The following is a 15438-nucleotide window of genomic DNA, read 5'->3' as shown; positions in this document are numbered from 1 at the left end:
TAGAATGGTTTTTCTTTCACACCACTTTACCAGTCCCTCCACTCTCTCCCTGTACCCCTCAGAATTTAAGCAACTTACTGTCACCTGCAAAGATCTCACACTCTTCTCCCAACACATCTCAAGCCTACTCTTCAACAGTCCTGAAGCCAAGATGACTCTTCAAGATCAGCAACCTGGAAAAGTCAGTACAGGGTCTGGCTAAAATGTCTTGTTCGTTGTAGAGGATATTGGAGTCATCCTCTAGCAGGCCTCGCAAATGACAGGGGTCCTCCCAAAGTCATTTATTGGGAGACTCAGAATTCTCCTCTCAGGAATAGTGTGAGGTTCCGTAGTATTCTGATTATGAAGATCTCACTTGCTGGGAGTATAATCCTTCAATTTGGCAGGTGGTTGTAGATCTACTTTTTGTTAAGACAGGTCTTGAATGTACAGTGAGGGGAGTAACCAGAGGTTCCTCAGACTTTTTTGTTGAAAAGTAAAAATAATATAACTGTGTCTTTCCCTTCTTCACAATGGGTCTTGGAGCTGGTGTGGGAAGCCTGGCCATAACCAGACAGGCGGTTTTTTGTTCTGCACGCTGGGACTGATTCAGACACGTTTGCAAGCAGCCACTCACTCGTTCCTGGCCGATGTTATGCGGGAAGCACTCGCTCGCCCAGCAAAGACAGCCCAGTGGAGTGAGTGATAGGAGAGGCCGTTTGTGGGTGGTAACAGGGTCAGGACAGTAGTAACGGGGGAGTGGAGGCGCAAACTCAGGCGTGGCTGAGTGTTTCAATGCCATTCCAGAGGAATGCATAATTAACAGGAAGCGTCATAGTACACATCACCTGGTTGAATTATACAGTGTGGTGCTTGCGTTAGGGTACAGTCAACCGCAAGCGCTGCGGTCAGTTCCGATGGAACCCGATGTACCGATGGATGTATACACTTCCTGGAGATGACGTACGCTAGTGTGCGGCTTAAGACAGGCTGGTGGGCGTCTGCATAGACAAAGCGATCGCTCACCAAGACATAGTGGGCATGCTTATGCTTTGCCTTGCGAACGCCTGCCTTGACGTCACTTAGCGGAATTTGCATACGCTGGGAGCGAGCGGCCGCATCTAGTGAGTGGGTCTGAATCAGGTCCACTTTCCCTTGTATGGGGCGGACATGGTAGACTGAAAAAATCCACTTAAGCTTGATTAACCCATTGATCTGAATCTAACACGATACTAGTCCCCTAATGCTTCCTCTCCTAAGGACAGGAACAGATTGGAATAAATTGGTGAAGATGTCCTGGATGCAAGTCTTGACCTTTCCAGAACTCCAGCTCTTTCCTTTTCAGCCAGACTCACTTTTTGGTTGCAGTCCTGGGAAGTAAACATGCAGTTCAAGAGGACTTTTGAGGCATTACTTTTTGTAGTATCAGACTGTAGTTGGGTAGGATCATCCCTCAAGCCATGGGAGGAAGAATTACAGAGGAGGGCCCCAGCCATGGCATGGTCCAGCAAATGCCCAAGATCAAGACCTGCTGACAAGCCTGCATGACAAGATCCCACCCCAACAAGAGATTGCTTCTGCAGTGGGGGCCTATCTTTGGTGCTTCCGTTACGAGTGGATTAAGTATTCTTTGGACGTACGGGAAGATTTTTAGACACTCCAGTTCAAGTCAGATGTATAGTTCTTATGGGGGTTGATCAGATCTTCTGAGTTGGTTATTCTAGTTCTCAGAGAACAATGCAGTCATGGCTTCTATATACACCTGTTTCTTTCAAGCCCATCTTACATCTCAAAGGCCTAAACTCTCATTTGTTAGTAGTAAAAACCCAGATTCCTGATTGAATCCATTTGCTCAGTGATCAGTTCCATAGAGCAGGGTGACTTTATTGTTCAGTGGACATCAAGGGTGCATACCTTTATATAATCATATTGGGGGCCCCCACAACCTTCTCAGGTTTTTAGTAGGGAAGAGGCATTTTCAATTCAGGGCACTTCCTTTCAGATTGTCCAAGGCACCCAGAATCTTTACTGAGTGATGGCAGTCATGGCGGCTCTCTTGAGGACCAAGGATGCGACATTCATTCCGTGCTTGGACGTAGTACTGATCAAAGCGAGGTCGGTCGATCTCCTTATCGCTCATATAAGCATCTTGGCAAAAATCATTGAATTCACACAGTTAGGTAATACTGTAAATTATCCAAAGTCTTGGCTCTACTACTTGACACCAAATGCTAGAGAGTTTTTCTCCTGGAAGAGAAAATTTGCATGGTCCAGAACCAAGTTAAGATACCGTTGTCTCTCAAGCCAGTTTTCATTCTGTAGTGCATGAAAATTCCAGAAAGATCTTAGCCAGGTGGTCAAGTCCCAGACCTATCCAGATCTTTCGTCTGTTTTTTCAGACTCCCGTAATCTCTGCTGTGGTGACTGAAAACACAGCTCAGCGGGGTGGCATCACTTATATGTATGGGATTGAAACCTGTTTCCCATGGGTGTCATCCTACAGGATTGGGGGGCATTGAACTTGTCCCTACAGTTCCAGGGTTCATTGGCCAAAGATAGAGTAGTATGCAGATATCATCAACATGTCAGCTGCACCGCTGTGGTGGCTGGTACTCAGAAAAGATCTGATAACTCAGGGTTCCTTCTAACATCAGGACTTGACGTGACCAGCTTTAACGGCATGGCTGTTGAGGCTTTGAAACCTGTGCCAAGGGGTTGTCAGAAGGGATCATTCACACCATCATTCCAGCTGGAAAACGGTCTTCTTCTAAGATTTACCACAAAATGTTCAAAATTGTACTGTATCTTGTGTGATATGAAAAAAATGCTGCCCCTGGTTCTTCATTCAGACTGGCACGGCTTCCATTCTATCCGTGGACTAGCTTGGATGCTGGGTTGCTTCTCACTTCTCTCAAGACCCAGGTGTCGACTTTGGGCCTGATTCAGACCCACTCGCGAGCGGCTGTCTGCTCGCAAGTGGGTCGATGTTCTGGACTGAGCATGCGCACGACGGAGGGAGCTCCGTCGTGCGCATGCGCCAGACGCGACGAGCGAAGGAAAGTCCTTCGCTCGTTGTGTCTGATCAAAGGGGGCGTGCTGTCGATGTTGATTGACAGCACGCCCCCTTTGGTAGGCATGCCGGGGGCGTGCCTCCCTGACGGGGGCGTTCCCCCGGGAACGCCTCCCGTCAGAAGCCGGCCCACTGACATCACTAGTGATGTCAGTGGGAGTGATTTTGGCTCTGATAGAGCCAAAATCACTCCGGAGCTTACGGTTGAAAACCTCAACCGCAGGCTCCGGCTCGCAGTTTCGATGGTCGCGATGGTCAAGACCATCGCGGCCATCAAACTGCACGCTCGTATAGCCTGTGGGTGGTGACCCACAGCTATACGAGCGTCTGGGAGGACGCTCCATTTTCATGGAGGCCGGCCCTCATTCAGAGCGTGCGCTCTGCTCAGAGCGTACGGCTCTGAATGAGGGCCTTTGTCCATTTATTTTTAGCACAAGCTGGCCATACTCCTGGATGTCCAGACCTTTCTTCAAGAGGTCCTTCATATCCAACCTCCTTATGTACTCCTAATGTGACATTAACTTGGTACTTTTGTCCCTTCAGAAGTCTCCTTTCGAGTCTCTTAAGACAGTGGGGCTTAAATTCCTCAATTTAGTTTCTTTTCTTCTGACCTTTGCGTCAGCAAGGTGAGTGTTGAAGCTGGCAGCATTTTCATGTAAGTCTCCAGACCTCATTTTTCATGTGGATAGAGCCATTCTGTGAACCAGGTATTCTTTTCAGACCAAGGTGGTGTTGCGGTTCCATCTCAACCAGAATATCATCATCTTGTGGTTGGCCCAGTCAGGTACTGACCACTTCCTTCATCTCCTGGATGTGGCGAGAGCCTTATGGATTTGTGTGTACAGATCATCTTGCACAAGCCGAACTCTCTTATGGTCTTATACAACGCTTATCGGGGGAGGCTCACCTGCTTCTAAAAAGTTTGTTGTGTGATGGATCACGTTTACGATTTGCGTAGCCTATGTTTTGGGAGGTGTTCTACTGTAGTTCCTGATTGTGCCATGGCTCTCACTACCAGATCGGTGAATGCCACCATCTGGGTGGTGCGGTATGGCATCCCAATGGCACAGTTGTGCTGGCCTGTACACAATGTAATAATGGAACGAAGCATCATTAACACAAGGCAAAATATGGTCTTGACAGTGTTATTAATAATGGTGAAAGTCACGTATTCAATAAAATGTAATTACATTTTAATGCAAAAAGATATGTATGTATGTCTAACTATAAATCAGTCCATTCATGATTAGGTTTGCAGCGTGTATATCTAGAACAGCACAGTGAATTGCCTTATTCAGTCTGTATCTTTCCTATGTTCAGTCTTCAGTTTTACGAAGCTATTGGGCGTCACAGCTCTGGAGAGCACCTGGATATTGGGGAAAAAGAAGTTGCCTATGGATTAGGTACATATTTTATGACCCATGTACAATACATACGTAGTGTCACAAAAACTGCATCCTCCTGACATAACATTGTGTTCTAGATCAGAGAAACACAATACGGGACTTGGAGGATTTCAGTGTGCGAACATTGTTTGACAAACTCGAAGACCAAACTCTTCATTTAACGTCTCAGCTGGGGAGACACAGGAATGAGACCCTTTCCTTCTATAAGGCCTTTATACACCGGACCCAGGTGCTCAAGGTCAGTGTGACCCCAGATCTATCCTATTATTTATTGGTGGGCTCGGTTCCCAGGGTCAGATATGTGACAAGGTTCTGTCGTTTTTTACTCTGACCCATCCCTGAGAAATAAATTACTGACGGTGGCACATTAAATGAATGCCTGCAATATGCAATGTTTTCATTAACGTTTATATGACTTCCTCAATCTTAGCAGGAATCTACCTAATACCTAATGTCCACATCAGTGCTCAGTGCCTGGGCAGCTGCACTAGCTGAGCTGATAGTTACTGCTGCTGATGGTCACCCATAAAATGCCCCTGTCCTTAATGGGATGGGTACGGGATGCCAGCGCTCAGGATCCCGGTAGTCAGAATCCCAACACCGGCATCCCGACAGGGTTAGGATACTGCCCCCCTTTCAGTCGGTAGCCTAACCCCTGACCCTCTCTCCCTGGTGCCAAACCTAACCCCCCCCTCTCATGTGCCTAAACCTAACCTCCCCCTCCTGGCACCTCAACCTAACCCTCCACCTTAGTGTCTAACTCTCCCCCTAGTGCCTACCCCTTATCGCTAACCCTCCCCCTGACCCCCGCTACTTACCGTCAGGATTCCAGCAGTCGGATGTTGGTGCCGGGATTATGACAGGTGTCAGGAATCCGGTGCCGGCATTCTGAGCGCCGAAATTCCTTCGGTCGGGATATTGACCGCATCCCGTCCTTAACACGTGGCAGGCAGCCATTTATTGATCTAAACAACTACCTAAGAAACCGCGGCCTGTCGATCGTCTAGGAGCCGGTGATGTCACTGAGCCACCAGGTGAATAATACTCAGGGAAATTTGTTCCTTACACAAAATGGCTGCCCCCGATGTACAGACAACAGGCGCGCTGATCTCTGAATATAGAGTTAATCTGAATGTTGTTCTTTATATGAAGGACATGCTGCAGAGCCCAGAACTCGGCAGCTGTAAAGGCTTCGAATGGAGGAAGATTCCGCTAGAGGGTGAAAAAGAAAGTACAAGAACCACCATGACTTCTCAGCTGAGCGAGGGCTCGTCCACAAGCATGAGCGGGCCGCTGTACACTGATCAGAATCAAGGTGAGGATGAGATCCATGGCCTGGAAGCTGACACCATAATATGCTTATATATATTATATTATATATTGTTACATACACCGTCATATTACGATTCTTCTTGCGGGGGGAGCGGCTACAAAATGTCCAAAGAGATGTAAAGTGGCCAAGAGGTGAAGCCACTCCCCCAACAAGCCCATTATATGCCATCGGACTTCCTCCACATGCCCATTATATGCCATCGGACTTCTCCACATGCCCCTTATATGCCATCGGACTTGCTCCACATGCCCTTATATGCCATCAGACTTCCTCCACATACCCATTATATGCCATCAGACTTCTCCACATGCCCCTTATATGCCATCGGACTTGCGCCACATGCCCATTATATGCCATCAGACTTCCTCCACATGCCCATTATATGTCATCAGACTTCCTTCACATGCCCATTATATGCTATCAGACTTCCTCCACATGCCCATTATATGCCATCAGACTTCTCCACATGCCCCTTATATGCCATCGCACTTGCTCCACATGCCCCTTATATGTCATCGGACTTGCTCCACATGCCCATTATATGCCATCGGACTTGCTCCACATGCCCATTATATGCCATCAGACTTCCTCCACATGCCCATTCTATGCCATCACACACAATGATAGCAAAAGCTTGCCTAGCCTTGGCACTAGGGTGTTAGGCTGTCAGTAACCGTGAGGAATCGGGCCTGGCTGTGACACTGTAACGTAGCGTTTCGCATGCAGATACAGCCGCAGTCGCACACAGAATATAGGCATGCAGATACAGCCGCAGTCGCACACAGAATACAGGCATGCAGATACAGCCGCAGTCGCACACAGAATATAGGCATGCAGATACAGCCGCAGTCACACACAGAATATCGGCATGCAGATACAGCCGCAGTCACACACACAGAATACAGGCATGCAGATACAGCCGCAGTCACACACACAGAATATAGGCATGCAGATACAGCCGCAGTCGCACACAGAATATAGGCATGCAGATACAGCCGCAGTCGCACACAGAATATAGGCATGCAGATACAGCCGCAGTCGCACACAGAATATAGGCATGCAGATACACCCGCAGTCACACACAGAATATAGGCATGCAGATACAGCCGCAGTCGCACACAGAATATAGGCATGCAGATACAGCCGCAGTCGCACACAGAATATAGGCATGCAGATACAGCCGCAGTCGCACACAGAATATAGGCATGCAGATACACCCGCAGTCACACACAGAATATAGGCATGCAGATACAGCCGCAGTCACACACAGAATATAGGCATGCAGATACAGCCGCAGTCACACACAGAATATAGGCATGCAGATACAGCCGCAGTCACACACAGAATATAGGCATGCAGATACAGCCGCAGTCACACACAGAATATAGGCATGCAGATACAGCCGCAGTCGCACACAGAATATAGGCATGCAGATACACCCGCAGTCGCACACAGAATATAGGCATGCAGATACAGCCGCAGTCGCACACAGAATATAGGCATGCAGATACAGCCGCAGTCGCACACAGAATATAGGCATGCAGATACAGCCGCAGTCGCACACAGAATATAGGCATGCAGATACAGCCGCAGTCGCACACAGAATATAGGCATGCAGATACAGCCGCAGTCGCACACAGAATATAGGCATGCAGATACAGCCGCAGTCGCACACAGAATATAGGCATGCAGATACAGCCGCAGTCACACACAGAATATAGGCATGCAGATACAGCCGCATTCGCACACCGAATATAGGCATGCAGATACAGCCGCAGTCGCACACAGAATATAGGCATGCAGATACAGCCGCAGTCGCACACAGAATATAGGCATGCAGATACAGCCGCAGTCACACACAGAATATAGGCATGCAGATACAGCCGCAGTCGCACACAGAATATAGGCATGCAGATACAGCCGCAGTCGCACACAGAATATAGGCATGCAGATACAGCCGCAGTCGCACACAGAATATAGGCATGCAGATACAGCCGCAGTCACACACAGAATATAGGCATGCAGATACACCCGCAGTCACACACAGAATATAGGCATGCAGATACACCCGCAGTTACACACAGAATATAGGCATGCAGATACACCCGCAGTCACACACAGAATATAGGCATGCTGCTACAGCCGCAGTAACACACAGAATATAGGCATGCAGATACAGCCGCAGTCACACACAGAATATAGGCATGCAGATACAGCCGCAGTCACACACAGAATATAGGCATGCAGATACACCCGCAGTCACACACAGAATATAGGCATGCAGATACAGCCGCAGTCACACAGAATATAGGCATGCAGATACACCCGCAGTCGCACACAGAATATAGGCATGCAGGTACAGCCGCAGTCACACACAGAATATCGGCATGCAGATACAGCCGCAGTCACACACACAGAATACAGGCATGCAGATACAGCCGCAGTCACACACACAGAATACAGGCATGCAGATACAGCCGCAGTCGCACACAGAATACAGGCATGCAGATACAGCCGCAGTCGCACACAGAATACAGGCATGCAGATACAGCCGCAGTCGCACACAGAATATAGGCATGCAGATACAGCCGCAGTCGCACACAGAATATAGGCATGCAGATACAGCCGCAGTCGCACATAGAATATAGGCATGCAGATACAGCCGCAGTCGCACACAGAACATAGGCATGTCGCATATCATTATAATGAGCAGAATCATGTGCGTCCTGTATATATATATAACGCTATATAAGGGAAACGTTGCGTGAATAGACTCTCTGCGCTACCGCCTTGCACAGTGCTCGTGCGTTGTGTAACACGACTTGTAGCGCATGGAGGATAGATCTATGTGGACACATCTGTATATATCTCATATATAATGTTTAATATTTCTGCAGATTGTTCTTCATTTTCTTAATTGAGTATCTCAAGGAAATAAAAGTTTACTACTTGTTTATTTTACCGTAGAGCAATTATGTTGTGCCGGTTCCGTGCTGTGTGATATAATTATAAGCAGCGATGCATATATATTAGCTTTTCCCGTGACCATAAAATCATTGGCGACTGCTGTGATTTCAATTAATCAGGCAGCATTAAGTGCAATTAGACAACATAGTGCCTCCATTAGTTATCACTTGTCCGCGGTGTCCATCAGCCATCTCCCCGATAACCCACTCTGCTGCTGTTGTGCACTTTGTGACTGTGAAAGAAGTCCCGTCACACTGGGTGTAATGTTTCCTTACATAACGCGGAGCTGTGACGTGGGCACCAGCGGGAGTGAGGGCTCTCCTGCCGAGTCGCCAGATTAGCATATAGAGTGCCCCGTCCTGTGCCCCCTCCGCTGGTGTAATTACGATTTTCTTACATTTTTTACCTTGCATAGTGCTCTAGGCAGAAAGTGCATCATGTCGTACGCTGCCGATTCTCTCTAAGCTTTATATTGCAAGTTTATTTATAGAATTATCATGAATATTGCACTTTGTATTAAATGGAAGAACCTTGTATGAAATGACACAAATATGCCAATGGGGCAATTACATGTATTATTTGCATGCAGGGTAAATACTGGCTGCTTCTGCATGCAGCCTCCCAATGCTGCACAGCTTCATTATTACACTGCCATTTAGATTTCAGTTTATGGGCCTGATTCAGAGCCGTTCGCTATTTGCGGTCGTTCGTTCAAAAACAAGGGGTGGCTATTCAAATGATCCGTTCGCAAATTGCAGTCTGTTCACACCTCTAAGTCTGAACGAGCGAGCAAAACATACGCTCGTTTATTTGTTACAAACGCCCCCTGGCCGCTCGCACCATACGTCATGTCCGCTATTTATTACATTAATCGAGAACATCGACCAGCGTATGAACTGCTCGCTATTCTTGTGGCTGGTTTTTGCTACCACAATCTTGCGAGCAGTTCTGGCTATAAAATAACCCAGTGACGTGGTCAATGACGCTGCTGTATTAATTATGCACACCCATAAAACGCCCGTTTTGACCTTTAAGCACGCCTGCGTTCTGATCTCCACTCCCCGTTTTCAAGCACCTTCCCCTGTTACCACCCACATACGCCTCATTCTGTCACTCAAAATAGCAGGCATTCGCTATATTGCGAGCACATGAAATTCGGCCGCACTGACTGGTTCGCGCATGCGTATAACGATCCGTACGCATGCGCAGATGTGCGAACATCGCTCGGAACGAGCGTACTGCCGCTAGCGAGTGGCTCTGAATGAGGGCCTATATCTAAACCTGGGTACACACTACAATTATCTGTAGGACTATCAGAGTAACTGAGGCTCTGACTGAGGATTGTACAGTATAATAAGTACACACATACAGTACAATCTCCATTTAGCTCAGATAAATTAGTCTGATTGAATTCTAGGATGTTCATAAGATGCAATAAATCAGGTCACAGTATTGTAACCATTTATCGTGTATACGCCATGACGTCCGATCTGCCCACAGGCTTCCTCCTTCGGCTACATTAGAGTGGACCGCGGCACAGGTCTTGCTGGTGTACAGACCTAGCTTGTGTGTCCGGGATGTTCATCTACATTCTGATTACAATCTGTTCTTTTATTGTTATTCTTCAATATCTTTTTTTCCTGCTCACTGTCGCCCAAATTGGCCAATTTTACCTGAAGGTGTTTCCAGTATCATCGTTTCTGTTATTCTTTGACACCAATAAAGATAATTTACACCTAAGTGACCCTGTTACTGATACACAGTAAGAACATAAGAACAGATAGTTTTTGTACAAATAATAGGGTCCGACTTTGTAAAAGTGACAATTTTTCAGCAAGTTTTCTGTGGGATTTAAAGCAGCCATTTTATTTAAAGGCAAAACCAGGTTGGCCACATTTACTAAATTGTCCCCTTAAATGGCTGAATGGAGCTAAATCGTTTACTAGTTACAGGGAGATACATTGTGACAGTAGGTGGGAGATACATCTCAGTAATGTCACTAGTTACCTTTCCTACAGTAGGTGGGAGATACATTGTGACTCACATCTCAGTAATGTCACTAGTTACCTACAGCAGGTGGGAGATACATTGTGACTCACATCTCAGTAATGTCACTAGTTACCTACAGTAGGTGGGAGATACATTGTGACTCACATCTCAGTAATGTCACTAGTTACCTACAGCAGGTGGGAGATACATTGTGAATCACATCTCAGTAATGTCACTAGTTATCTACAGGAGGTGGGAGATACATCGTGACTCACATCTCAGTAATGTCACTAGTTACCTACAGCAGGTGGGAGATACATTGTGAATCACATCTCAGTAATGTCACTAGTTATCTACAGGAGGTGGGAGATACATCGTGACTCACATCTCAGTAATGTCACTAGTTACCTACAGGAGGTGGGAGATACATCGTGACTCACATCTCAGTAATGTCACTAGTTACCTACAGTAGGTGGGAGATACATTGTGACTCACATCTCAGTAATGTCACTAGTTACCTACAGCAGGTGGGAGATACATTGTGACTCACATCTCAGTAATGTCACTAGTTACCTACAGTAGGTGGGAGATACATCGTGACTCACATCTCAGTAATGTCACTAGTTACCTACAGCAGGTGGGAGATACATTGTGACTCACATCTCAGTAATGTCACTAGTTACCTACAGCAGGTGGGAGATACATTGTGACTCACATCTCAGTAATGTCACTAGTTACCTACAGCAGGTGGGAGATACATTGTGACTCACATCTCAGTAATGTCACTAGTTACCTACAGCAGGTGGGAGATACATTGTGACTCACATCTCAGTAATGTCACTAGTTACCTTTCCTACAGCAGGTGGGAGATACATTGTGACTCACATCTCAGTAATGTCACTAGTTACCTACAGTAGGTGGGAGATACATTGTTACTCACATCTCAGTAATGTCACTAGTTACCTACAGCAGGTGGGAGATACATTGTGACTCACATCTCAGTAATGTCACTAGTTACCTTTCCTACAGTAGGTGGGAGATACATTGTGACTCACATCTCAGTAATGTCACTAGTTACCTACAGCAGGTGGGAGATACATTGTGACTCACATCTCAGTAATGTCACTAGTTACCTACAGTAGGTGGGAGATACATTGTGACTCATATCTCAGTAATGTCACTAGTTACCTACAGCAGGTGGGAGATACATTGTGACTCACATCTCAGTAATGTCACTAGTTACCTACAGCAGGTGGGAGATACATTGTGACTCACATCTCAGTAATGTCACTAGTTACCTACAGTAGGTGGGAGATACATCGTGACTCACATCTCAGTAATGTCACTAGTTACCTACAGCAGGTGGGAGATACATTATGACTCACATCTCAGTAATGTCACTAGTTACCTACAGTAGGTGGGAGATACATTGTGACTCACATCTCAGTAATGTCACTAGTTACCTACAGCAGGTGGGAGATACATCGTGAGACCGGTTGATGGTAAAGATATTTATTTACTCTATGTGGGGATAGAGGGTTATTCTGGGTGAACAGGAGAATAGGAGCTACATTTGAATCTGTTACTATAGGGTTTAGGTAATAAAAAAAGGCTAACAGATGACTTATTTTCCTGCACTTGTGGCAGCGTGGCAGTGTGGCAGTATAGCAGCGTGGCAGTGTACCTTTCCATGATGCTACGTGGTGAGACACATGACACGGCTTACTCATATCGGTCCCCGTTCTGTTCTTGTATCGCATTAACAGTGCAAACAAAAATTGCAGATTCAGGAATAACACTGAGCGACTGGACACATGGTGCAGCTTAGTCTCATTTTTCGTGGCGAGCACAGCGGGCTATTTGGCGCGATTTGAGGCTAGGCCAATAAGCACACATCTGTACAGTGGGCCTGATTCCGCAGTGCACGCTAGCGCACTGCTGACCGTAGATTTGTGATGGCCGAAAACCTGCGCAGACGACAGTACAGGTCTGCGATCCACCTCGCGCAAACTGTCAGTGATTGACAGTCTGCTGCCCTTTGTGGGCGGGTAGGTAGTGGCCACAGCCTCCGTTTTCCAAAATGGAGGTGTGTCGCCGCCATTGGGGGGAGGGGAAGAGGCCGGGATCTCCGTCGGCTGCCGGAGATTTCCATGGCCCCATGGCTCACTTAGCCAGCCGATGTTTTTGGGGCCATCGAAATCTTGGAATTTAGGACCTGATTCAGACCCGGACGCTAAGAAGCATTCGCTCGTAGCTGGCCGATGTTTGCATTCTGCGCATGCGTATGCATCGTAGTGCGCGAACCAGTGAGAGAGATCGGGAAGCGGTCGCTCGCTGTGCATAGACAGCCCAGCAGAGTGAGTGACAGGAGAGGCCGTTTGTGGGTGGTGACAGGGGCAGACCACTAATAACGGGGGAGTGTAGATGTGAACACAGGCGTGTCCGAGCGTCTTAACGCCATTTCAGTGTACAATTAAAAGGCAGTGTCATAGTACACGTCACCTGGTTGTGTTTCACACTGAAGTGCTCGCAGTGCTTGCGGTAGGGTATAGTGAACATCAAGTGCTGCATTCCCATCCGATGGTACCGATAGTTGCATACACTTCATTGAGATGACGTACGCAAATGGGCGCCTTAAGACAGGCCAGTGGGCATCTGCATACACAAAGTGATCGCACAGCAGGACATGGGGGGAGTGCTTATGCCTTGCTGTGCGTTTGCCTGCCATGTCGTCACTTAGCCAAATTTGCATATGCTGGGTGCGAGTGTACGCATCTAGCGAGCGACTCTGAATCGAGCCCTTCATTTAAATAAAGGAAGTGTAAGTTGGTGGTTTCAGTTATACTCATTGATGTTTTCTTGATTTCAGTTTTCATCCTAATCTGCTAAATAAGTGTATACTTACTATAGTATGGCATAAGAGACAGCCGCACCATCAGGCCAAATTGTTGTGAGCATGTGGCTGGACAGTGCGTGACTTGTGCTCGGCTGGACAGTGCGTGACTTGTGCTCGGCTGGACAGTGCCTGTCTTGTGCTCAGCTGGACAGTGCCTGACTTGTGCTCAGCTGGACAGTGCCTGACTTGTGCTCGGCTGGACAGTGCCTGACTTGTGCTCGGCTGGACAGTGCCTGACTTGTGCTCGGCTGGACAGTGCGTGACTTGTGCTCGGCTGGACAGTGCGTGACTTGTGCTCAGCTGGACAGTGTGTGTGACTTGTGCTCGGCTGGACAGTATGTGTGACTTGTGCTCGGCTGGACAGTAGTTGACTTGTGCTCGGCTGGACAGTGCCTGACTTGTGCTCGGCTGGACAGTGCGTGACTTGTGCTCGGCTGGACAGTGTGCGTGACTTGTGATCGGCTGGACAGTGCGTGACTTGTGATCGGCTGGACAGTGCCTGACTTGTGCTCGGCTGGACAGTGCCTGACTTGTGATCGGCTGGACAGTGCCTGACTTGTGCTCGGCTGGACAGTGCCTGACTTGTGCTCGGCTGGACAGTGCCTGACTTGTGCTCGGCTGGACAGTGCCTGACTTGTGCTCGGCTGGACAGTGTGCGTGACTTGTGCTCGGCTGGACAGTGCGTGACTTGTGATCGGCTGGACAGTGCCTGACTTGTGCTCGGCTGGACAGTGCCTGACTTGTGCTCGGCTGGACAGTGCCTGACTTGTGCTCGGCTGGACAGTGCCTGACTTGTGCTCGGCTGGACAGTGCCTGACTTGTGCTCGGCTGGACAGTGCCTGACTTGTGCTCGGCTGGACAGTGCCTGACTTGTGCTCGGCTGGACAGTGCCTGACTTGTGCTCGGCTGGACAGTGCCTGACTTGTGCTCGGCTGGACAGTGCGTGACTTGTGCTCGGCTGGACAGTGCCTGACTTGTGCTCGGCTGGACAGTGCCTGACTTGTGCTCGGCTGGACAGTGCCTGACTTGTGCTCGGCTGGACAGTGCCTGACTTGTGCTCGGATGGACAGTGTGTGTGACTTGTGCTCGGCTGGACAGTGCCTGACTTGTGCTCGGATGGACAGTGTGTGTGACTTGTGCTCGGCTGGACAGTGTGTGTGACTTGTGCTCGGCTGGACAGTGCGTGACTTGTGCTCGGCTGGACAGTGTGTGTGACTTGTGCTCGGCTGGACAGTGTGTGTGACTTGTGCTCGGCTGGACAGTGTGTGTGACTTGTGCTCGGATGGACAGTGTGTGTGACTTGTGCTCGGATGGACAGTGTGTGTGACTTGTGCTCGGATGGACAGTGTGTGTGACTTGTGCTCGGCTGGACAGTGTGTGTGACTTGTGCTCGGATGGACAGTGTGTGTGACTTGTGCTCGGCTGGACAGTGCCTGACTTGTGCTCGGATGGACAGTGTGTGTGACTTGTGCTCGGCTGGACAGTGCCTGACTTGTGCTCGGATGGACAGTGTGTGACTTGTGCTCGGCTGGACAGTGCCTGACTTGTGCTCGGCTGGACAGTGCCTGACTTGTGCTCGGCTGGACAGTGTGTGTGACTTGTGCTCGGCTGGACAGTGTGTGTGACTTGTGCTCGGATGGACAGTGTGTGTGACTTGTGCTCGGCTGGACAGTGTGTGTGACTTGTGCTCGGCTGGACAGTGCGTGACTTGTGCTCGGCTGGACAGTGTGTGTGACTTGTGCTCGGCTGGACAGTGCGTGACTTGTGCTCGGCTGGACAGTGTGTGTGACTTGTGCTC

General features: G+C 48.4%; 1 protein-coding gene across 1 annotated transcript in view; it reads left to right on the top strand.

Annotated features, from left to right (window-relative positions):
- The window catches only part of LOC148513469 (uncharacterized), a 466228-nt gene that overhangs the window by 326022 nt on the left and 124768 nt on the right, over positions 1 to 15438 (top strand). The window contains exons 83-85 of the mRNA XM_088481822.1: positions 4370 to 4452; positions 4533 to 4693; positions 5608 to 5770. Of these exons, the coding sequence (XP_088337948.1) occupies positions 4370 to 4452; positions 4533 to 4693; positions 5608 to 5770 (407 nt within the window). The remainder of the gene's footprint in view (positions 1 to 4369; positions 4453 to 4532; positions 4694 to 5607; positions 5771 to 15438) is intronic.

The sequence above is a fragment of the Taudactylus pleione genome, unplaced genomic scaffold, assembly GCF_031769625.1.
Source record: "Taudactylus pleione unplaced genomic scaffold, aTauple2 ptg000278l, whole genome shotgun sequence".
NCBI classification, from domain to species: Eukaryota; Metazoa; Chordata; class Amphibia; order Anura; family Myobatrachidae; genus Taudactylus; species Taudactylus pleione.
The sequence above is the reverse complement of the archived record's forward strand: the minus strand, read 5'-3'. Positions and strand labels throughout refer to the sequence as shown.